At 52.9% G+C, this 24158-nt stretch overlaps 1 protein-coding gene across 1 annotated transcript in view; it reads left to right on the forward strand.

Annotated features, from left to right (window-relative positions):
- The window catches only part of MYOM3 (myomesin 3), a 60806-nt gene that overhangs the window by 12753 nt on the left and 23895 nt on the right, over positions 1-24158 (forward strand). The window contains exons 7-20 of the mRNA XM_023219723.1: positions 1708-1796; positions 4223-4267; positions 4719-4856; positions 6507-6668; positions 7300-7441; positions 8924-9123; positions 9795-9848; positions 10406-10533; positions 12966-13149; positions 15431-15602; positions 19628-19749; positions 20153-20340; positions 20879-21005; positions 22139-22317. Of these exons, the coding sequence (XP_023075491.1) occupies positions 1708-1796; positions 4223-4267; positions 4719-4856; positions 6507-6668; positions 7300-7441; positions 8924-9123; positions 9795-9848; positions 10406-10533; positions 12966-13149; positions 15431-15602; positions 19628-19749; positions 20153-20340; positions 20879-21005; positions 22139-22317 (1930 nt within the window). The remainder of the gene's footprint in view (positions 1-1707; positions 1797-4222; positions 4268-4718; positions 4857-6506; positions 6669-7299; positions 7442-8923; positions 9124-9794; positions 9849-10405; positions 10534-12965; positions 13150-15430; positions 15603-19627; positions 19750-20152; positions 20341-20878; positions 21006-22138; positions 22318-24158) is intronic.

The raw sequence follows: 24158 nt of genomic DNA on the forward strand, positions 1-24158 counted from the left end.
GTGAGACTGGGGACCTGGAGAGACCCACGACCCCGGGCCCTGCCACCGCCGAGGCCAGAGCAGGATCCCAAACCCTTCCTCAGAACTGCGGCCCAGGTTCACCTTCTTCAGAAGTCTCTGGGGTGCTGGTCAAAATACCGATTCCTGGAACAGGACAGACCCTCCCCTTACCCCCAGAGATTCAGATTAAGCAGGTCTGGAACGGAGCCCAGGAAATGATATTTAACACACCCACTATGTGATTCCGATGCCTTGAGATACACGGTGAGAAATTTGGACTCAGAGGCTGGCCGTGAGGACTGGACGCTGAACTAGGCATGCTGGGAAGGCTCCTTGTGGGGGAAAGAAAATACCATAATACGCACACATATGCACCTGTGCGTGCACATATGCACACATGCACATACACAGTGCACACACACGTGCACACATGCACGTACACAGTGCTCACACATGTGCTTGTATATACAGACGTACACATGTGAGGGGAAGCAATTACATGGGAGAGAGTTCAACCTTTCAGGAGATGGTGAGTCCTAAGCATGGTTTTCAGGGAAGAGGCAGGGCGCATACGGGGAGGCCACGTGGGAATATCAGGTGTAGTGGCTCATTAAATGAGATGATATGTGTCACTCGTCATTCATATCAGCTGCCACATGCTGAGTTCCTCCCAGGTGCCAAGCCCTGTGCTAGGTGCTTTTCACATACAATCCATAATCCCTGCCACCATGCTTGAGGGAGCACCCCATGTCACAGGCAACAAAACAGGCCCAGAAAGTTAAGGGTCTTGTACAGCTACTATGCAGCAGGGCCTGGTGTGAGCCATTTCTCTCTATCTGGATTGTTTCCCAAACACCAAACCCCCCAGTTCAACCAACCCAGACCTCAGAGGCACAAAGATAAGCAGAGCACTCATCTTACCTTCCAGAAGTGGGGACACATAAATATCTGACCATATAAGGGAGGCACCCCATGGACTGCAGAGTCGGCGAAGGTGTGCAGGCCCAGGGGACCTCCAGGGGCAGGCAGAAGCCAGAGGGATTCCTGGAAGCCAGAGGGATTCCTGCGCTGAGTGACCAGTGCAAAAAGCAGGCATCAAGGGGCCTCTGCTTGCTAATGGGGCCAGAGGTGCCACATCCTACCACCTCCTCTCTGTCACCAGCGTGCCCCTAGGATGGAGCTGGCCCAGGCTTCCACTGGGAACATGACAGGGTTGGCCTGGTTGGTGGTGAGACCCATATCTGAGACTGGGAACACCTGGGTGTCTGGCCCGGTTCTACCCAGATTGCAGTCTGCCTTGACCAAGTTTGTCTGCTGCTCTCTGAGAAGGAAGGAGGCTCCCGCTCCAGGATTCTTGTTTGAAGCTGAGTTGAATTCCATTTGCTCTGTGACTCTGGGAAAGTCACTTAACCTCTCTGATCCTCCAGAGTCAGCAATAACTGCAATGTGGCATATCATATTTTCAAAGCACTTTCTCCTGAGATGGTTTAGGTGGTGTCATGTCCCCAGTTTTTCAGAGGACACCGAAGCATGGAAAGGTGCAGTGGCCAACCTAAAAACACAGCTTTTCAGAGATTGTGACCAAAGTCTCTTCCTGGCACCATGAGGCTTTCCTTAGTTCCAGCCTTTCCCACCCACATATGGGGACTTGTGTTTCCCATGGAGCCCAGCAGTCTTGGGAGGAACTTCTCCTTCTCTCCTTTTCAGATGCACCATTGAGGACTCAGCCACTTACACTGTGCGAGTGAACAATGCCTACGGCCAGGCCTCCTCCTTCGCCAAAGTCCTCGTCCGCAGTAAGTCCTCCCATCCCCAACAGGCAGTCCAGGCCACAGCAAACCCAAGCTGAGCAGACAAGGACATGGGTCTGCGTGAGACCTGAGGAAAGGCCGTTGGCACAGGCTGTTCAGCCTGGCATTGGCTGACCAGGGCAGCCCTGGAGACTCCCGCTTCTCTGGAGGCCTTCATAGCAGGTGATAGTCTCCTCCATCAGCCTGGCATGGGCTGATGGTGGAAGGTGAGTGAGACAGGATCACCTGTCCCTGTGGGTTGGTGTCAAGAGAAACTGGGAGAGGGGAAGGGAACTGACCGCTCCTGAGTCTTCACTGTGTGCCAGACACCCCTGATGGTACCTGATTTCATCCTGAGCCAGATGGTGGCAGGGCTGGGACCTGAACTCAGCTCTCTCTGCAGAGTCATCAGTGGCATGGTGGGCACTTTTGTGTGAACTGAGTGGATGAATTAGCAAAAGAGGCCCCTTTTCTGCAGGCAGGTGCAGCTCCCACTCCAGGGCACATGGCTTGGCAAATGGAAAACAGACTGAATTTTAGCCCCCACGTTGCTCTCTCAGGGGATATCTTTGCGCAGAGCACAACCTACACAGCTGTTCAAGGCGAACCCACCTGCCCGCCATGCCAGAGAGCATGCTTGGCCCACCGGATTGCACTTAGGTCGGGATCCATCTCAGGGCCTCTGGGAGGGTGGTCTGGCCCTGCCAACCCTACTGAGGGGTCCTCGGGGCAAAGGCCAAACCCCAGCAACTCCCCACCTGACCCTCACTGCCCCATGTGGGTTCTGGTGCACATTTTCCAGTTGGGCTTGGGCCTCTCCTGGAGGTCACCCCCTGGGCATCTGAAATCACAGCATAAAGCAGGGAGACACTCAGGAGTCAGCCAGACCCGAGTTCACATCCTGGCTCTGATGCCGACTGGCTGTGTAAACCCGGGAAGCCACCTCACTTCTCTGAGCCTCTATTTGTCATCTGTGAAAGGAAGAATCCTACAATCCTACCACCTCTCTCAGATGCCCGTGTTGATTAAATGAGGTGATAAGCCTTGGCATGTGGTACCCACTCCCATGACCAGGGCAGGGCACTGCCCAAGGGGGTCACACATTTGGGCCCGGAAGAATGCCATGCACTGAGTTCCAGGACCCCCGGGAGAGAGAAGCCCACACATGCACACACATCCACACTCTCACACACATGCACTCATACACGCGCACTCATACACACACTCCTAAGGCAGCTGTCTTGGGCAGTAGACAGGTGGATCCCAGCCCACCCTCCCTGCCTCTCATCAGACCTTGTTAAACTGTCCTGCACAGCCGTCTCCACCCACTGTCCTGTTCCCTAAATAGCTCTTAGGAGGCAGATCCTGCTGCCAGGCCAAGCTCTTGTGCAGAAATTTGAGCTGTCCCCACAGGCCGTGCCCAGAGTCAAGCGCAAGGTCAGGGACTGGGGCTCTGCCTCCCTCTGCCCACCCATCCTTCCCACCACTCCTTCCAGATCCCTGTCCCTCTCTCCATCAAGGCTGGCAGCTCCAGGGTCCACCAGGTTTACTCTTGGCCCCAGACTCCAGCCAACCCCCTGCTCCTCCTACTCTACTCACCGCCACTACCACCCTCCTCTCTGCTCTCATCTCCATAGCAACTTGGGTGATTTTAGTGACCTGGGGGGCAGGAGCCCTGAGTTCCAATCCTAACTTCCACTGACCTGTGTGATCTCGGGCAGCCTCCTGCCCTTCTCTGGACCTTGCTCAGGAAGGGCCTTTCCAGGGACCAGTGTCATGTCATAGCTTCAGGCTGCTGGAGTGCTGTCTGGACAGCTGTGCCTCAGTTTTCTCATCTGTTTGAGAGGGTAATAATAGTATCAACTGACAGGGCTGTTGTGAAGATTAAATGAGTCAATGTGTTTAATTGGCTCGTTTAATCCTCACAGCATGAGGCAAGCGCTGTGTGAGTGACAGCTGCTGTTACTATTCTCTGGTGGTCTGTGGCAACATTACCTTGGATTTCACCCTTCAGCCCCTGGACTCTCTCAGTGCTGCCCCTCCCCCACCACTCTCCCTGATCCCACCAGAAATGCCCGCATCTCTGCGTCTCTGACTGGGCTTGACCGCTGTGAAGACAATGCGTGATCCTGGGGGCACGTTTGGGGAGACAAAGGAAACCAGTATGTATTGAGAACCTGCCACGCGTCAGGCTATGGCTGGGGGCTTGGTTCATGTGAACCCGCTCATTCCTTGCCCCAGGTAGGAATTACTGTCCCATTTTACTGCTGAAGAAGCTGAGGCACAGAGAGGTGAAAGAACTTTCCCAAAGCCACAAGGGGGAGCCACCAACAGACCAGGACTCGAACTCATATCCAAAGCCTATGTCCCCAAAATAGCATAGGAATGTGGGGTCTGAACCTTCTCCAACTCCATTTGCCTTTGGTTTTCAGCTTACCTGGGGAAGGATGCCGGCTTCGATTCAGAGATCTTCAAAAGTAAGTCAGCTGGGGGAGCATGGGACCTGGGATTCTTTGTTCAGGCTTTGCTCCCCAACCCACTATGGTACCTGTTTAGAATACAGCCATCCCCTGCCCATAAAAGGATGTCCACCGGGGTTTGTGTATGAGCTGGTAACACTCGCACCTGACTTCTAAGGGCCGCAGGGTACCCCAGAGCTGTCCCAGCTGCTGAACTGTCCTCTGACTAAAACTGGGTTTGAAAGGCAAAGCCAGAAAAACCAGTGGACTTGGCCTTCAGATGTTTGCTCTTTGGCTTCTCTGGCCCCTACCTAGATAAGTCTCTTCCCATCCCACCCCAAGGCCAGGTCCCGTTCTCCCAGTCAAGACCCAGAAGAGAGGGGATGCCCCAGAAAAGTCCTCACTCCTAAGTCCCAGGCCAGGCTGGCTGCCTCAAAAACTTCTGCCCCAAATTTCATTCCCACCCCAGGATCGATGTTTGGCCCCAGCGTGGAATTCACCTCGGTGCTGAAGCCAGTCTTTGCTCGTGAGAAGGAACCCTTCTCCTTGTCATGCTTGTTTTCGGAAGATGTGTTAGATGCTGAGAGCATCCAGTGGTTCCGAGACGGTGAGGACCCCCAGTCCTGGCCCCCAGCCTCCAGAGCTAGCACCTCCAAAGCTCAACTCAGAGCCAGAGAGGACCCCTAGCGGAGAGACTCTCTCCAACCAGTACCAACTGAGCTGAAGAGGCAGAGGAGAGCAGGAGTACAGCCAGGTGTGGTCAGACCATGCCACCCCACAAATGGCCACCAAGCATCTGTGGGGTGCCAGGCCCTGGGCTGGGGCTGGGGCAAAGGGTAGGGGCAGATGTGCATGAGCCCAGGGGGCTGTGTCCACCTGGGAGGAGGGAGGAAGCCATCAGCACAGTTGTAGCCACCAGCACTGACCAGGCACCTGCTCAGCCATTTGCATGCATCGTTACCTCCCTAAGAGTGAGTGAGGGAGGCCAGGCGTGGTGGCTCACACCTGTAATCCTAGTACTCTGGGAGGCTGAGGCGGGTGGATCACCTGAAGTCAAGAGTTCAGGCCTGGCTAACATGGTGAAACCCTGTCTCTACTAAAAATACAAAAAATTAGCCAGGCGCAGTGGTGGGTGCCTGTAATCCTAGCTACTCGGGAGGCTGAGGCAAGAGAATCGCTTGAACCTGGGAGACAGAGGTTGCAGTGAACCAAGATGGCATCACTGCACTGCAGCCTGGGGGACAAGAGCAAGACTCTGTCTCAAAAAAAAAAAAAAAAAAAAAAGTGAGTAAGGGCACTCAAAGCAATGGGAACAGAGCCCCAAGGTCGGGAGGCAGGAGGGCACCACAAGCACTCGGGGCAGGCTACGACAGTTGCATCGGGCTTTTCAGAGTCAAGGTTGTGGTGCAGATAAACAGTTGCTGACCTGTGGGCTGGGAGGCCTCTGGGGACGTCTCAGGCAAGGCCTGGAGAAGCCTGGTCAGAGCCAAGGCAGGCCTATAGCCTAAGGACCCAGAGTAAAGTGCCCCTCTGGCACTGCCAGCTCTGAGCCCAGGGAGGCTGTACCTGCTGGGGGAGTAGGGAAGCCATCAGAACCCCTGACAGCTGCAACAACAAGGCTGAGACGTTTTCCCAAACTTATAGATCTTCCAGAATGGAGGTGCTGACCGGAGGGTGGAGCCTTCCCATGGGGTAAAGAGAAGAGCTGGCCCCACAGTGTGGCCTCAGGGCAGGGCCCGCCCCTGAGCCCCGGACTCCGCTTCTGAGTCCCCATCCACCTCCTAAGCTCCCATCCTGTGAGCCCTCACTGCCCTCCCCGACCCCTAACCCCTCAACAAGTCCTCCACCCGCCTCACCGAGGCCCCAGGCCCTTTACTGAGCTCCCACCCCCCGCAAAAGGGCCCTCCTTCTTTGAGTCCCCTGACCCCATACAGGGACCCATCTCTCTTGCTCCTACTTCCTCAGAGAACCTACAACTCCTCACCTTGTCACTGGCTATGTCCCTAAACCCCCACTCCCTCATTGAGCCCCAGCCCCACACTGGCCCTTCCCTACTCCCCAAGCCCTCCGCAAAGAAGAGTTCTCTGCTACCTTGGCAAAGCCCTGGAGGCCACCAGCTGCACCCAAGGCCTGAGCTGAGCCTCACCAGCCTCTCTGTCTGCCTAGCCAGGGTCTCCAGGCCCCCCGAGTTTCCACGGTTCCCAGGTGAGACCAGGACCCCCCACAAACTCAATGGCCCCCCGCTTCCCCTCCACAGGGAGGCTACTGAGGTCCTCGAGACGTCGGAAGATCCTCTACACAGACCGCCAGGCGTCCCTGAAGGTGTCCTGCACCTACAAGGAGGATGAGGGGCTCTACACGGTCCAGGTGCCCTCACCCTTCGGACCCCGGGAACAGAGCACCTACGTGCTTGTGAGAGGTGAGGGCATGGGTGCGTGCAAGGTGGCAGCAGAAGCCCAGAGACCAGGGCTCTGCCCCTCGTTTGCTGTGGAACCTTAGGCAACGGCCCTGCTGTCTTGGGGCCTCAATTTCTCTGCCATAAAATCAGGGCTTTGGGTTGGGGTCTCCAAGACTCCACATGATATCCTGTGACTCTCCAAAGGGACGTGGCCTGAGAGTTAGCCCGGCTAGAGCCAAGGAGGCGGGTTGCTGAGTGTGGGGCTGGAGTGATTCTGGCCACTGCTTAGGGCCTGGGTTCACATCCTGGCTTTGTCACTTCACCAGCTGGGTGACCTTGGGCAGGTCACTCACTCACCTCTGTGAGACTCAGTTTCCCCATCCAAAGAGGGGAAGGCTGCTCTGGGGCTGGAATTAATTATTCCACTTGTTCAGGTACTTGGTGTAAAATGGGCCCCCAAGAAGTGGTGCTGTCACCCTTCCCTCAGATACTGCTATGGGGGTGGGGGGACTAATATTCAGGCCCCAGTCCTCAAGATCAAAACTGAGCCCCTGGAGGATGGATGAGAAGAGGATGCTGGATGGGAGTGGGAAGGGCCTGTCACCAAATGGCCACTGACTAGACGGGCCTCCCTCTCACCCCCGGGTTTCAGATGCCGAGGCCGAGAACCCCGGGGCCCCAGGCTCCCCACTGAACGTCCGATGCCTGGATGTGAACAGAGACTGCCTCATCCTAACCTGGGCCCCGCCTAGTGACACCCGGGGCAACGCCATCACTGCCTACTCCATCGAGCGGTGAGTCGGCCTCTTGAGTGGCAGAGGCCCTAGGGCTAGAATTCTGTCTGGTTGTGGGAGCCACAGCAAAGGGGAGGCCCCATGCCTGGCCTCAGAGAAACCCCACACCCCCGCTCCTCAGAACAGGACAGGAGGCAGGCTGTGCTGTGTCATTTGGGGCAATGGAGGGGCATCCATGCCTCCAAGTCTCTGTCATGCTGATACCTAGAATTCTATGCTGGAGTCGGCTACTGCCCTGTGGACCCTCTAGAGCTGACCCAGAGGGGCAAAACAGGGAGTGCTTGAACCCTGAGCACAGTGAATTCATGGGCTATTTTCCTTCCTGAGTGACAGAGAGAGATGGAATAGCACTGATCCCAAGGGAGGAGGCAAACAGGTTGACAGCCCAGAACCTCCGGCCTCCTTCTTGTGTGGCCAGCTCTGAAGGCCCAGCTTGAGGAAATAGCTGATGCTGCCACAGACGGGCTCATGAGCATGCTAGGGGCATGCCTCATCTCTTTCCATCCTTACAACGACCCCTCTCTAAAGAGGAGGGGTCTATCTAATGCCCCCTTCTATGGATAGGGAAACCAAGGTATGTGGGGAGATGACTTTGCTCAAAGACACATTTGTCATTAGTGGTGGAGACAAGACTTGGACCCACATGTTATGACTACCCCAACCAGCTGGTAACAATAAGGGTAACGTGCACTGTCACACTGCCTGGGACAATGGTACCAAGAGGGTCCAGAGAGCCCAGGCTTGGAGGGTCAACCTGGAATGCACGCCAACTTAGGGAGGGGACAAGCTCAGGTGAATCCTAACCGTGTGACCTTGGGCAGGTCTTGTCACTCTCTGAGCCACAGACCCTCCATGTGTACAGTGAAGGTGACCACACATGCCCCCAGGACTTCCAGGGAGATGAAACAAGGGCTGGGTGTGGAGGGCACAGCACAGCCGTGGGCTCACGATGATCCCCCATGAAAGGCACTGCTGCTGGGCAGCATCAGGGATGGTGAAAAGGTCTCCCGGGGACCCGAAGTTGGAACCAGCCTCTTCCATTGGAGAGAAGAACTTTAATTGGTAGAGATGAGCTGGGCAGGCTCCCCCAGTTAAAGAAAAGTCCTCAGGCCGGGTACGGTGGCTCACGCCTGTAATCCCAGCACTTTGGGAGGCCTAGGCAGGTGGATCACGAGACGTCAGGAGTTTGAGACCAGTCTGGCCAACATGGTGAATCCCTGTCTCTACAAAAAATACGAAAATTAGCCAGGTGGTAGTTGCGTGCGTCTGTTATCCCAGATACTTTGGAGGCTGAGGCATGAGGATTGCTTGAACCAGGGAGACGGAGGTTGTGGTGAGCGGGGATGGTGCCATTGCACTCCAGCCTGGCAACAAAACAAGACTCCGTCTAAAAAGAAAAGAAAAGAAAAGTCCTCGTAGAGGCACACATTGGGAAAGTGTGCAGTGTGGGCAGGGGCTGAAAGGCGGGCCTGTCTCCAACAGGTGCCAGGGTGACTCTGGGGAATGGGTCTCCTGCCATGAGGCCCCCGGAGGGACTTGTCGGTGCCCGATCCAAGGCCTCATCGAAGGTCAGAGCTATCGGTTCCGGGTGAGAGCCATCAGCAAGGCGGGCAGCAGCCTCCCCTCCAAGGCCTCAGAGTTGGTTGTCATGGGCGACCATGATGCAGCCCGGAGGAAGACAGGTGGGTTTAGAGGTCCTAAGCGACTTTCTAGAACATCAGTCAGGGAACCCTCAGGACTACCTCACACGGGAGACAATCCAGCCCTCAGGAACCCCGAGTCTGATGGAGAAAGCACAGCCCAGCCCTCAGTAAACACTAGTCTAACGAAGGAGACAAAGGCCAGCCCTCGAGAACTTCCAGTCTGATGGAGGAGGCACAATCCGGTCCTTAGGAACCCCTAGCCTGAGAAGGAAGATACAGCTAGTCTAATGGGCGAAACCAAACCGTCCATGGGAGAGACCAGTCTGAGGGAGTACCCCACCCCAGCACCTGTCAGATGTCCTTCAGCTTGAGTGTGGGGACACGGCCCTCTCAGCCCTCGGGAGCCACGCTGACTTGGGTGTGCTAGAAGCTCCACCATGGCAGGGTGCCCGGCCCCAGGCGCCTCCTTCCTCCTCTCTGTCTCCACTTGTCCCAAGAGAAAGAGTATCTACCAGGGCCTGAGAGCAGCAGGGCTCCACTTGGGACTCCTGAGAAAGCTGAGGTCACAGGGCACCTGTCTGAGGTTGCACAGCGAGGGCTGCAAGGCCAGGACTGGGACAGGGCAGGACGAAGAGCCTGGTGTGGGGTAGGCCCTGGCCTAACTCCTCCTGTCCCACCCCCCACCCTCCCATGCTCTCTTCTCATCCTAGAGATCCCCTTTGGTCTGGGAAACAAGATCACCATCAGCACAGACGATTTTGAAGGTATGCGGGACCCTCCTATGTAGTTCTGGAATCTGTATCATCTGGAAACTCTCTATTGTTCTGGAAACTCTGTATCGTTCTGGAAACTCTGTATCGTTCTGGAAACTCTCTATCGTTCTGGAGTTCTGGAAACTCTGTATAGTTCTGGAAACTCTCTATCGTTCTGGAAACTCTGTATAGTTCTGGAAACTCTGTATCGTTCTGGAAACTCTGGGAAGTGAACTGGCAAGAAGGCAGAAACTGTCCCTGTGCAGGGTGTGGGGGATCAGGGCAGGTGGGGCCTAGTCGGAGGCAGCCAGAGTGCTGGGGTCACGGTGGCCCATCTGGCTATGGCCCTCCTGGAGGAGGCAACATGTTGGGAAGTCCTGGGCGGGGCAGGGGGAGACCTGGGTTCTGGCCCCAGCTCTGCCCAGCATTGCTGGGTGACCTGGAGCCAATTACTACCCCTCTCTTGGGGACGGGTGGAGATGTAGTTCCCTCCTCCGTGGAATGAGGCACTGAGATTAGGGGGTCTCTGAAGGCCCACCCATCTCGGCCCCGGGTGACTCTGATTCCAGATACTGTGACCATCCCCTCACCGCCGACCAATGTCCACGCCAGCGAGATCCGAGAGGCCTATGTGGTTCTGGCCTGGGAGGAGCCGAGGCCCCGGGGCAGAGCGCCACTGACATATTCCCTGGAGAAGGTAGGGGACCCCGAGGCCCCAGCCCCAGGCCAGCCTGAGAAACAGCATGCTGTGGGACCCTGGGCAGTGTCCCCTGGGGAGGCCGTCAGAGAATAAACAAGAAGCCCCTGGCTGGAAGGGGCCAGGCATGGCCGCACACAGAGGCATGGGGATGGATTGAATAGCCTTTTGCGGCTACCTCTAGCCCTGGGAGGCCACTCACTGCTGGTTGTTCCTGAGGCTGTTCATGGAAATACACAAAATACAAGGCACAGACAACAATGACAATATGATCCACCACTGCCTGGGTACCTCCCTGCCCCGCAAGTCGGCTGGCATCAGACCACACACTGGGCCAAGCACTTCTTGGTGGGACTATGTTGGGAGGGAAACGAGGCTGGTACCCTCCAGCCAGGGGCAGGAACCAGCAGCACTTGCAGAGCCTACGGAGTGATGAGCACTAGGAGGTGGCTCTCACTGGGGATCGAGTGGGGGCAGGGGAGACCCCGGCGAGGATGCAGCAGGTCTTACAGAGTGGACTTCACAGTGGAGGGGAGACAGGATGGCGGAGTAGAAGACAGCATGGGTGTTAAAATCTATTCAAATCCTGCCTTCTGCTGTGTGATCCCGAGTGAGTGTCCTAACTTCTCTGAGCCTCAGTTTCCTCCAGCATAGAATAGAGAACCTGCCGTGTGAAGATGAAATAAAACACAGCCCGCAGCCAGAGCCTGCAATCCCCGGGATCTGTCAGTGCTTCCCAGGGAGGTGTTCTTGACTATCTCCCTGAAGACACAGACTAAGTTTATCTTCTCACTACTTTCTGTGCCCAGCACAATGCCTGGCACAAACCGGGTGGACAGAGAAAGTTTAGGGAATAAATGAATTTAAAATTTCCAGGGAGGAATCTCTGGCTCTGGTTATCCAAACGGGCCTCTCTTTTCACACTCATGGGTAATCCTTTTTCTCTGACGTGGGAAAGCTGTAGATAATTGAGTTTTGTGAGGTGGTAGGGTATCATGGTGGAGAGGTTGGCGTCAGACTGCTTGGGTTCAAATCCTATCTCTGCTACTTACCAGCTGTGTGACCTTGGGCAAGTTACTTAGTTTCTCTATACGCCTGTTTCTTCTTCCATAAAATGATAATAATCATACACAGCTTGTAGGGTTAATGTGAGGATCAAATTAATGAGCTCACATAAAGACTTCGAATAGAGCCTGGCACACAGTAGGAGCTCAGCAGTCTTCATGGTTTCTTATGGTGATTTCTTGTCCTACCTGGTCTAGGCCACTGACAGCCAGATGGGCTTGGGAGGGGGAAGACCACAGAGGATGGAATCAGTGGGTCCTCTGGTGCTTCTAGGTCTTAGCTCTCTTGCCCAGACTCAGCAGAAAGGGTCTCTGGGTGCCTCTCTCATCTGTATCACCCCGGGCGCTTCACCCTCCATCTGCCCAGAGACTCGGAGTTTCTGGCTGCTTTCTGGGTCCCTGACACTGTGGAGAGTAAACAGGTTTGCAGCTACCCACACCTGAGTGAAGTGAAATACCATATCCACCAGTTATTAGATACAGGACTTTCGGCCAAGTTACCGAAACTCTCTGAACCTGACTTTCCTCATCGGCAGAGAATTTAACACTTTACTGCAGGGTTATTGTGAGAATTCATTCATTTGTTCATTCGTTTGTCCCAGAAACATAGATGGAGCACCTGCCACGTGCCAGTGCTGTTCTCCGTCCTGGGGACACAGCAGTCGGGGAAGGGAGTGCCAATGATAAATGGAGTAAATCAGTAGAATATTAAGTACAGTAGTGAGTGGTAGACGCTAAGGAGAAAGACGCCGAGCCGGGAGGGGAACTTGAAGTGTGGGGAGAGGAGCTGCTGACATTTTTAGATGGAGTGGCTGGGAGGGCCTCCCCACTCCCCAGGAAGGTGGGTTTTGAACAAGACGGAACTGGGTTATAGGTAGAAACGGAGGGGAGACCAGCCAAGAGGCTATTCAGATCATTCAGGCATGAGGTACTGACAGCCTGCATCAAGGTTATGGTGGGGAGCATGAGGGCGATAAAACATGGCTGGGTTCTGGGTAAATTTTGAAGAGTGAGTCAACTGAATTTGTTGATAGAGCACATTTAGGGCATGAGACAAAGAGAGGAAAAGCCAAGGGTGGCTCCAGGGGTTTCACCCGGGGGACTGGAAGGATGGGGGCAACCAATGCACTGCAGGTGTGGGAAGCTCTGGAGCTGCGTCGTGGACAGGATGGACGTGAGGTCTCGGTAGGTATCCAGGTGGAGAGGCGAGGAGGCAGATGGGGCAGAGCTCCGTGCTCAGGGTCAGCCTGGGCTGAGTATAGAGGATCAAGAAAGCACATGGGCTGGGGACAGAGATCATCGGAGGTGACCAGCAGAGAGCCGGTCTGGGCAACCACTTAGCCAATGTAAGTTCCTCTGTTTCTTCAGTCAGTCATAGGTAGTGGCACCTGGGAGGCCATCAGCACGGAAAGCCCTGTGAAATCTCCGAGATTCGCCGTTCTGGACCTGGAGAAAAAGAAGTCATATGTCTTCAGAGTGCGAGCAATGAACCAGTATGGCCTGAGCGATCCCTCAGAGCCCAGTGAGCCCATCGCCTTGCGGGGCCAACCAGGTACCCTCGTGATGCAGGGGGTCGGGGAGGAGGCAGGCCAGGCCAGGCTCAAGACCTGAAGCTGCAAGGACAAAGCCCTGCCCACTTCCCTGTCCCTGCTCCCTTCTACCCATCATGAAGCTGAAAAGCAATTTGACCTCAGGCCTGGCGAGTTTTAAGACAACAGAAATTACATTTCTCTGGGCAGGAGGCTCATGGAGGGAGAGAGCCTTCTGCTTTTTTCCAGATCAGCAATGAATGGGTTACAGAGTGCAGCCGGGTCCCGCACAGCAGCTGTGCAAGCAAGTGGCCCCTCCATTCTACAGGTCTCTGGCCTGCCCCTAGATCCTGCAGCCCACTCCCAAGCAGCCCCCGGCACCCTGCCTGGTGGGAGTTGAGCTGTCCCACCTGAGCCCTGGCTTACCAGGCAGGACACTGCTCATCTGCAGCATAACGGGGGACCTGGGAGAGTCATCTCCAAGCTGCACACCTTGCTGTCCTCAACTGGCAAACCCATTGTTTTTTTTGTTTTGTTTTGTTTTTGTTTGTTTGTTTGTTTTTGAGACAGAGTCTCGCTCTGTCACCCAGGCTGGAGTGCAGTGGCGTGATCTCCACTCACTGCAAGCTCCGCCTCCCAGGTTCACGCCATTCTCCTGCCTCAGCCTCCCGAGTAGCCGGGACTACGGCGCCTGCCACCGCACCCACCTAATTTTTGTATTTTTAGTAGAGATGGAGTTTCACCGTGTTAGCCAGGATGGTCTCGATCTCCTGACCTCGTGATCCGCCCATCTCGGCCTCCCAAAGTGCTGGGATTACAGGCATGAGCCACCCGTGCCCGGCCCAAACCCATTGTTTTAAAGGGCCTCGTTACTGCTCCTACCTCTGGCTCCTTCCTGCGTCTCCCAATTGCAACTCCATCCTGACCCCAGCTTCCCAGGGCTCCCACCTCTGAGACCTCTGGATTCTGAGGTTCTTTACCCTTTCATCAGATTAGAAGGTTCCCTGTAGCTGCCATCACAACCAGCCCTTTAAGGAACCTTTCTACAGTGCCACCTATGCAAGAAAAGCCTGGTTTGCTGAAGGTCCCATTTGGAGAAGATTTCAAAATTCTAGATTTGTTCTGCTTCAATAATTTAGAAGGGAAAAAGTAAACACACGCACACGCACATGTACACACACACGCACACACACAGCACGTATGAACAAGTTGGTGAGCAAGTGGTGTTTTTCTTTAATTCTGGTGAACATTTGGATTTGATTTGGGGCTTGGCCAGTGAGCAGTTTGTCATCAGATGTGGGCAGTCTCTGGACCATAAACCAGACTTAAATTGTACCAGGCAAGGCTCTGGTATAATTCAGAAAGGAAGGGAGGGCAGGGCTAGAGGTGAAACCTTCAAAGAGGTGAGGGGTGAAGACCTGGGATAGGCAGGACCCTTAGGAATAAGAAGAGAGGAGAAAAAATGGAACAGGTCAAGGAACAGAAGCTTGGAGGAGTCCAATGTTTGGGGGCCAAAAGAAAATAGAGAACCACCAAAGGATGTGTAAGGAATTCAGAAATAAAAAGAGAACTAGGAAGATCATGCACCTGCCATCCATCAGTCCATCTATCCATCTATTCATCCATCTATCCATTTATTCATCCATGAATCCACCTGTCCACTCATCCATCCATTCATCCATCCATCTATCCATCCATCCATCCGTCAATCCATCCATCCATCATCCATCCATCCATCATCCATCCATCCATCTATTCATCCACATACCCACCTGTCCATCCATCCATCCATCCATTCATCCATCCATCCATCCATCCATCCAACCATCCATCCATCCAACCAACCATCCATCTATCCATCCATTCATTCAACCAACCATCCATCTATCCATTAAACAAGTTACAGCAGCGCCTACCTCAAGGAGCTTAGTTTCAGGGAGCCACGAAAATCGGTAGAGAAGTTTCAAGGAAAGAAAACTGAGATTAAAGATAAGGACTGAGGAAAGCTATCAGATTTGGTGACTTTTGAGTGAGAGAGAGTGTGTGTGTAAGGATGAATGAGTGAGTATGCTTTTGTGCTTTAGTGAGGAAGCAGAGATGCTCAGAGGTAAGGGGAGAGAGGACTTCTCAGATACACTTCTGGGCCTATGGAAGAGTTCCCAAAGTCCCCAGCAGGTCAGGAATTCATGCACCTTGATTGCTGTGGGAGCTCCTTCTGGCCTCTCCCCATGCTCCTCCCCTTCCCCAGCTTGTCAGAGCCACGTAAATCAGCCTTCTCATTCAGCCCATGTTTCTATTTTTTAGCTACCCTCCCTCCTCCAGCTCAAGTTCAAGCTTTCCGAGACACGCAGACCTCTGTCTCCCTGACATGGGATCCTGTGAAAGACCCAGAGCTCCTGGGTTATTACATCTACTCCCGGGAGGTGGGGTCATCTGAGTGGCAAACAGTTAACAACAAACCCATCCAAGGCACCAGGTACGTCTGCCCACCTGTATCAGTCTGTTCTCACACTGCTATAAAGACATACCTGAGACTGGGTGATTTCTTTTATAGAGAGGTTTAATCAGCTCACAGTTCTGGGAGCTGTACGGGCCTCTGCTTCTAGGGAGGCCTCAGGAAACTTATGATTATGGAGGAAGGCGAGGGGGAAGGAAGCATGTCTTACATGGTGGGAGCAGGAGAGGGAGAAAGAGCAAAGCGGGAAGTGCTACACACTTCCAAACAACCAGACCTCATGAGTACTTGCTCCCTGTCTTGAGAACAGCAAAGGGGAAATCCGCCCCGACAATCCAATCTCCTCCCACGAGGTCCCTCCCCCAACACTGGGGATTACAATTCAACATGAGATTTGGGTGGAGGCACCGAGTCAAACCAGATCACCCACCTTCCTGCACCAGGCATCCTCGAAGGGGAGCCATAATAATCAGAAGCCTAGCGTTTCACAGTATCTACCCTGCGTCAGGTACTGTTCTAGCATTTTTCCTATGTGAGGTCATCTAGTTCTACCTGCAAGTCTATACATGTAGGACTATTATTTTTATTATTTTACAGATGAAGAAACTGAGGCTTGGAGAGGTTACATAAGGTTACATAACTTGCCAAAGCCCCTGTAGCTTAGTAAGTGGCAGGACTGGGACTTGAACCCAGATGGTCTTTTTCAACAAACCTCATTGAGAGTGTGCTATTTGCAGGACTCCATGGATAGAGATGACCATACCTTGGTCTCATCCCTCCAGGAGCTTACAGCCAGAGAGAGGTGGGGAAGGCAGAGCAGTGGAGAGCTTTGGAGCCAGGCAGGCCTGTGTTCAGGCTCCACACCACCCTTCACCCTTTCTGTATTAGTCAGGGTTCTCTAGAGGGACGGACTAACAGGATAGATGTACATATGAAGGGGAGTTTATTAAGGAGTATTGACTCACACAATCACAAGGTAAAGTCCTACAACTGGCTGTCTGCAAGCTGAGGAGCAAGGAAGCGTGTTCGAGTCCTAAAACCTCAAAAGTAGGGAGGCCAACCGTGCAGCCTTCAGTTTGTGGCCGAAGGCCTGAGAGCTCCCGGAAAACCACTGGTGTAAGTCCGAGTCCAAAAGCTGAAGAAATTGGAGTCCAATTTTCGAGGGCAGGAAACATCCAACATGGAAGAAAGATGAAGGCCTAAAGATCATCCAGTCTCCTCCTTCCATATTCTTCTACTGCTTTATCCTAGTCACGCTGGCAGCTGATTAGATGGTACCCACCGAGATTGAGGGTGGGTCTGCCTCTCCCAGTCCACTGACTCAAATGGTAATCTTCTTTGGCAACACCCTCACAGACACACCCAGGAACAGTACTTTGCATCCTTCAGCCAATCAAGTTGACACTCACCCATCACCCTCCCTGAGCATCAGTTCCTTCCTCTGTAAACCAGGAGGGTGGGGCCACATTCCTGGCCTCTTGACATTCCAACTCACACTCCACTCTGAGGTTCACTCCTCATCCCATGGCCCTGAAAGACCCTCATCCTAGCAGGCACAGTGAGTATTGGGGCTTCTGGGCTGGTAACTTCTCTTGATATAGGAGCTCTGTCGGGGAGGGGGCTTAGGTGATAATACTTCTCCCTTCCCTTTCCAACAGACAACTTGCCAAGCCCTGAGCACACCTGACTGGGCTGCCCACACCCTGGGCCATGAGCCAAGGTCATCTGACCGAGAAAAAGGAACAGCCCCAGTGCCCCATTGGTCTTTGGTGCCTCACAGTTAGCTGTGAGGGGTCCCTCATAATTTGTTACCAGAAACAGATAAAATTCCCAAGTTGGAGAATAATCAGGTTTTTGACAAATTAGCTCAGAGTCAAGCTTATCCCTAGAATAACACCTCTCCTCCAACTTGCATTCAGCTGTTCTTCCCTGAAGGGGAGGGCAGGGGTTGGAGGGCTGGCATGAATGGGGTGGCATGACCGAGGGAAGTGGCATACAGAAGTGGAGGTGGCATGCTGCTCTGGCATGTCCAGAGAACTTGTCCCACATGTGCATTTCATCTGTTACATGTGTCGTGACTGGAAAGAGGCTAAACCCTGCTGCCCAGGAGTTGGAGCCTAGGGCAACAGCAGAAAGGGAGCTAAGTTGGGCTGTGGTGGTCCAGGTCTCTGTGGAATCATCAGGCTCCACAGAGCCTGGCTCGCAAAAATGTCTGAATGAATGAATGAATGAATGAATGGTGGGTGGGTGGGCAGGTGCTACACTGGTGCTCAGGAGACCTGGCTACCATCGGGGCTGAGCCCCTAATTGGCTGTGTGCTCTTGGCCATCTCTGCCTCTGTGGTAGTGCTTCCCTACTCGTAACATGAGAAAACTGGATCGTTTCACCCCTAAGGGCCCTTCCAACACCCAAGACTTTGTCCTCATCTCCAGAAGAGGGATAAGTAACAGCATCTTCCTCAGAGGGTGTTGTGAGGAGCACCTGGTAGATAGACATAAAGTGAGTGCCAGACAAGGGCACATTGCTATCGGCATTATCGTCATTGTCATCTGTTGTCAACGGGGTCTGGTCTGGGGAGCCATCCCAGTCTCCCCTGTTCAGGTGCTGCCTGACCATCACCCACTTCAGTGCTCCCTCTGTCCCATAAAGACATGTTCCCCCTTTAGAGGCACTTGTCCCCAAGCAGAGAGCTTGCTGCTCTGCCAGCTGTCAACACTTGATGTGACTGAAGTCCTGGGGACTCCTCAGGGACCACTAGCTGAGAGGAGCTCCCTGCAAAACAAGATTTGCTCTAGGAGAATGCTGATAGGTCAAGAGAGAGAGAGGGCCACAATTCGGGTCTTATCAAGAAGGGACAGGATGACAAGGACATTTTTCTCTAAGCCAGAGCATTCTTGCGTGTCTCTGGATGACAGCTCTCTTTGAGGGTTCTGAAAGGACTCTGTGTTTTTGCATCACGGCATTAGTGCAGGCATGAACAGCCACATGTTCTTTTTCTTTTTTTTTTTTTTTTTATTATTTTTTTATTTTTTTTATTTTTTTATTTTATTATACTTTAAGTTCTAGGGTACATGTGCATAACGTGCAGGTTTGTTACATATGTATATATGTGCCATGTTGGTGTGCTGCACCCATCAACTCATCAGCACCCATCAATTCATCATTTATATCAGGTATAACTCCCCAATGCAATCCCTCCCCCCTCCCCCCTCCCCAAGATAGGCCCCATTGGGTGATGTTCCCCTTTCCCGAGTCCAAGTGAGCTCATTGTTCAGTTCCCACCTATGAGTGAGAACATGCGGTGTTTGGTTTTCTCTTCTTGTGATAGTTTGCTAAGAATGATGGTTTCCAGCTGCATCCATGTCCCTACAAAGGACGCAAACTCATCCTTTTTTATGGCTGCATAGTATTCCATGGTGTATATGTGCCACATTTTCTTAATCCAGTCTGTCACTGATGGACATTTGGGTTGATTCCAAGTCTTTGCTATTGTGAATAGTGCCGCAATAAACATACGTGTGCATGTGTCTTTGTAGTAGCATAATTTATAATCCTTTGGGTATATACCCAGTAGTGGGATGGCTGGGTCATATGGTACATCTAGTTCTAGATCCTTGAGGAATTGCCATACTGTTTTCCATAATGGTTGAACTAGTTTACAATCCCACCAACAGTGTAAAAGTGTTCCTATTTCTCCACATGTTCTTTTTCAAGGACAGAGCCCAAAGTCTTGAAGATGTACCATGTGGCGCTGGGTCCAGGGTTGGCTGCCTTTGCTTTAAATTAGGACCTTTCCTAGCGTGTTTGCATTTTAAGGGTGGATCTGGAAAAACAAACATCCTTTAAAACCCTTAGGTCTACCCCCTCCACGGTGTCATCTCGGGCATTGCCATGGAATCAAGGGCAATATTTTTAGGAAGAATTGACCTGGAACTTTCAAATTCTACCACGCTGGTGACCACTTATTCCACAAAGTTGTTCTAGAAAGTTTGGGAATGTCTCCAGGCTGTTTGTACATCCATGAAAGCTGCACATTTCCCTCCCAGGTTTACAGTTCCCGGGCTGAGGACGGGCAAGGAGTACGAGTTTTGTGTCAGGTCAGTCAGCGAGGCTGGGGTAGGCGAGAGCTCAGCCGCCACCGAGCCCATCAGGGTCAAGCAGGCTCTGGGTGAGTCCAAGGGCAAGTCCAGCCTGCAAACCTCCCTGGGCTGGGTGGGGAGCTGGGGCTCATAGACCACATCTAGGAGGGCCCAGTCCTGGTGGCTCATGGCACATACGACCTCTGAGGGAAACTGGAGCTGGCCCTGGCTGCCCTTTCCTTTGGGAAGGAAGTAACCATGGCTTGAGGTCATGGGATGAGGCCTGAGCAGCTCTAGCGGGTGGGAAAACCTTCAGGCCCAGAAACCTGAGGCTCCGATGCCCTCCTGAGGCACAGATACTGCTGGCTCAGGGGAAAACCCCTGGAGTAGGGCGGGCACCAACTAGGGGAGGCTCATTGGCTCCCTCAGGCCCCACTGTCCAATCCAGCCACCCTAGGGAGCAGCTGTCCTCACCTCCTTACCTCCCTGTAGCTACCCCGTCTGCCCCATATGGCTTTGCCCTCCTGAACTGCGGGAAGAATGAAATGGTCATTGGGTGGAAACCCCCCAAGCGTCGTGGAGGTGGCAAGATCCTGGGCTACTTCCTGGACCAGCATGACTCAGAAGAGCTGGACTGGCACGCGGTTAATCAGCAGCCCATCCCCACCCGGGTCTGCAAGGTAAGGCTGGAAGGTGGCCCCAGCCTGTGTCATGACTGGTTTAGCAGAGACCGGAGGGCAGTGCTTGAGTCTTGGAGTCGGACAGAATCTGACAGAGGTCTCAAGTTCCCCTGTCTCAGCCATCGAGATCATTTTCCAGTGCAGACCCACCTTGAACAGAACTGTTTAGAGCCCCCAAGAATCCCAGCACTTTGGGGGGCTGAGGCGGGTGGATTGCTTGAGCTTAGGAGTTCGAGACCAGTCTGCAACATGTTCAAAACCCTGTCTTTACAAAAAATACAAAAATTAGCTGAGTGTGGTGGCACGCACCTATAGTCCCGGCTACTCGAGAGGCTGACATGGGAGGACTGCATGAGCCCAGAAGGTTGAGGCTGCAGTGAGCCATGTTCATGCCACTGCACTCCAGCCTGGGTGACAAAGTGAGACCATGTCTCAAAAAATAAACACAAAAGCAAAGCCCCCACAGACCTCCTGCTCTGAGTCACTCTCCATCCCTCCCCCAGCCTCAGTTTCACAGTTTGCGTTTCTGCTCTTCAAGGTCAGTGACCTTCGTGAAGGCCACTTTTATGAGTTCCGTGCCCGGGCTGCCAACTGGGCAGGTGTTGGCGAGCTGTCGGCACCCAGCAGCTTGTTCGAGTGCAAAGAGTGGACGATGCCCCAGCCAGGTGAGAGGCCTGCAGGCCTGAAGTCCAGTGCCTGCCCTTCCCTCCCTCCCCAAACCTACGCAATGAGATGAAGGCTGCAGCACTCCTCTGTGCATTCAGGCTTGCACTGTTTGTCCTGCACCCCAGGCCCCTGGTCCTTCCACAAACCCACTCTATAATTCCTGACACAAATGGAGTCCTAAGCCTGTCTTAAAGGACCCCTGATCTGGGCCATCAACTGGCTCAGCACAAACTATTTCCCAACTCGAGACCCTGCCTGCTTCTGGACATAGACCAATCTCCAGCCCCAAAGGTGCACTGCTGGGGTGAGCAACTAGTCCTGGTTTGCCTGAGACTTTCAGTTTACTACTGAAAATCCCATGTCCCAGGAACCCTCTTAGTCTTAGACAAATGGACAGTTGGCCACCCTACCCACTGTTCCCATGAACCCTGTAAGCCTTCTCACAAATGAGCCCCTCACCTCCCACTGAGGAAGGAGAATCACACTTTTCCATCATTTTGTTCAGCTCAGTTTTGTTTTCTACACAAAACCTCTATCTGAGTGGCAGATAACTAAAACGTATGATGCTTTTGACAGCAACAATTATAAACAACTAATATTTATTGGATACCTACTAGATACCAAACACTTTTCATAAATTATCTCACTAATGCTCACAAAAGCACTATATTACAAGAGCTATTATTATCCCCATTTTACAGATGGGGGGACAGGAACAAAGAGGCTAAGTATCTCACCCAAAGTCCCCATATCTGGAAGAGGTGGAGTTTCGACATGAACCCCAGAGGTCTGACTCTAGAAGTTACACCCTTGGCCCCCATACTAAACACTGAAGCACTTTAGAAGGATTAATGCTATCTGGGATGGGGATGGAGAAGGTCAGGGAAGCTACTAGGAGGAGAGGAGACTGAGCACATTTTGAAAAGTGAACCCTGTTTCAGGCCCAGAGCCAAGCTTTGCCATGATGCCAAGGTTGGCCCGGGCTTGGCGACACCCAGAGCAGGCCCTTCCTGGCTTGACTGTGACTGATGGACTGAAAAGCTTGTTGACTGACTGCTGGGCTTGCTGCCCACCTGGCTGGCTGCCTGGCTGCCCAACTCACACATCTCTGCCCATCTCTCATTTGTCACAGGCCCCCCGTACGATGTACGGGTGTCCGAGGTGCGGGCCACATCCCTGATGCTGCGGTGGGAGCCCCCACTGTATACGGGAACTGGGCCTGTCACAGGCTATCACGTCAGTTTCCAGGAGGAAGGCTCTGAGCAGTGGAAGCCAGTCACCCCGGGCCCCATCTCTGGCACCCACCTGAGGGTAAGTTCTTATGCCTTCATCTTCTCACTGGCCCTGAGCCTTCCCTGCCACTAGAACATTAGCGCTGGAATGACCTCCAGACATCGTTGCCCTCACTTAATGGCAGCAGAGGACCAGAGAGGAAAAGCGATTTACCTAGGGTCACACAGCAAGTTGGAGGTAGGTCTGGCTGGCTGGTGCCCATATCCTGCTCCATGCTAGGCAGGCGCCTCCGTAAAGACTCACTTGCTATCAGCCAGGTAAATCACCATTTGCACATGCATGGCCCTTGACCCCGGAATTCTGCTTCTGGTATTGAATTATAGAAAGGTAATTAGGCAAATGTGCAAAGATCTAAGGATAAGGATGCTTCTTGTAGCCTTGTTTATAATGGCCCAAGCCGGAAACAACTGAAACGTCCATTAGTAGGGGTGTTGCTTAAGTTCATCACAGTGTACCTTAAAAGTAGAATCCTGTGCCAGGCAGTATAAAGAATAAGGCAGTTAAAGGAACAAGACGGTATAAAGAATGGAGATGGGCAGGGCATGGTGGCTCATTCCTTTCATCTCAGCACTCTGAGGAGGCCGAGGTGGGAGGATTGCTGAAGCCCAGGAGTTCGAGACCAGCCTGGGAAACATGGAGAAACTTCATCTCTACAAAAAAAAAAAAATTAGCCAGGTGTGGTGGTACACACCTGTAGTCGCAGCTACTCGGGAGTATCACCTGAAGTGGGAGGATCACCTGAGCCCAGAGAGATCCAGGCCGCAGGGAGCCGTGATCGTACCACTGCACTCCAGCCTGAGGGACAGAGCAAGACCCTGTCTCAAAAAAAAAAGAATGAGGTGGACCTACATGCATGTATTAACACAAAAAGGTATCCATCCTATGTGGCTAAGAAAAACAAAGCAGAATACAGAGTAGGATATTTATATGTGAATAGCATATAATATATATAACATGTTATATATAACGTAGATAAATAAACATGTATGCATGAGTGCAAAGAGCGGACAATGCCCCAGCCAGGTGAGAGGCCTGCAGGCCTGACAGAGGTCTCAAGTTCCCCTGCCTCAGCCATCCAGATCATTTTCCAGTGCAGACCCACTTTGAACAGAACTGTTTAGAGCCCCCAAGAATCCCAGCACTTTGGGAGGCTGAAGCTACATGTTCCTTCATTTAAATGAGAAACAAACTCTAGAGTCTTTGGCTGAATGAGAAGTCTAGCAGAATCACTGGTTTTGTTCTGGAGTGGTGGGTGCTTTAACTTCCACACGTGCGGGAGGTAAGGAAATCACAAAGTGTCTTCTCCTGGCCTAACCAAGACAATTCACAAATACTTAGACATGTCAGGAAACAAAGATGTCACTTGAAACATTATTAGCAGACACAAATTACTACCTTAGACGACCAATCAGAGTTAGACTTCCAGGTGACTGAAGGCCACTTTCACAGGCCATCGTGTCTACACCTAGGGCCAGTGTGTCTCAGGGCCTCCTTTATTTGAGGAATATTTGTAAGAATGTGATGTGGATTAGGTTCCATTTTCTGCAGCCCTAGGGAAAGGTGAAGTATTTCTCCAGCCCGTTTTCCTGGGTGCTTTTCCCCAGCAGGCAGGAAGATATGCAGTTTTCAAGCCCATTCATCAACATTCCGTGAGGGAGCAGCCGGAGGAAAGAAGGCTGGCTCAAGAAGCCCATCACAATGGGAAAGAATAAGATACTAACAAATAGGATAGGTCCATGTCCTGTTTCTACCTGGATGATGTCCTTGGAAAAGTCTAAAAAGATTTTGCCCAGGCGCGGTGGTGGCTCATGCCTGTAATCCCAGCACTCTAGGAGGCCGAGGCAGGCAGATCTCCTGAG

This window comes from Piliocolobus tephrosceles, chromosome 1, assembly GCF_002776525.5.
Source record: "Piliocolobus tephrosceles isolate RC106 chromosome 1, ASM277652v3, whole genome shotgun sequence".
Classification (NCBI taxonomy): Eukaryota; Metazoa; Chordata; class Mammalia; order Primates; family Cercopithecidae; genus Piliocolobus; species Piliocolobus tephrosceles.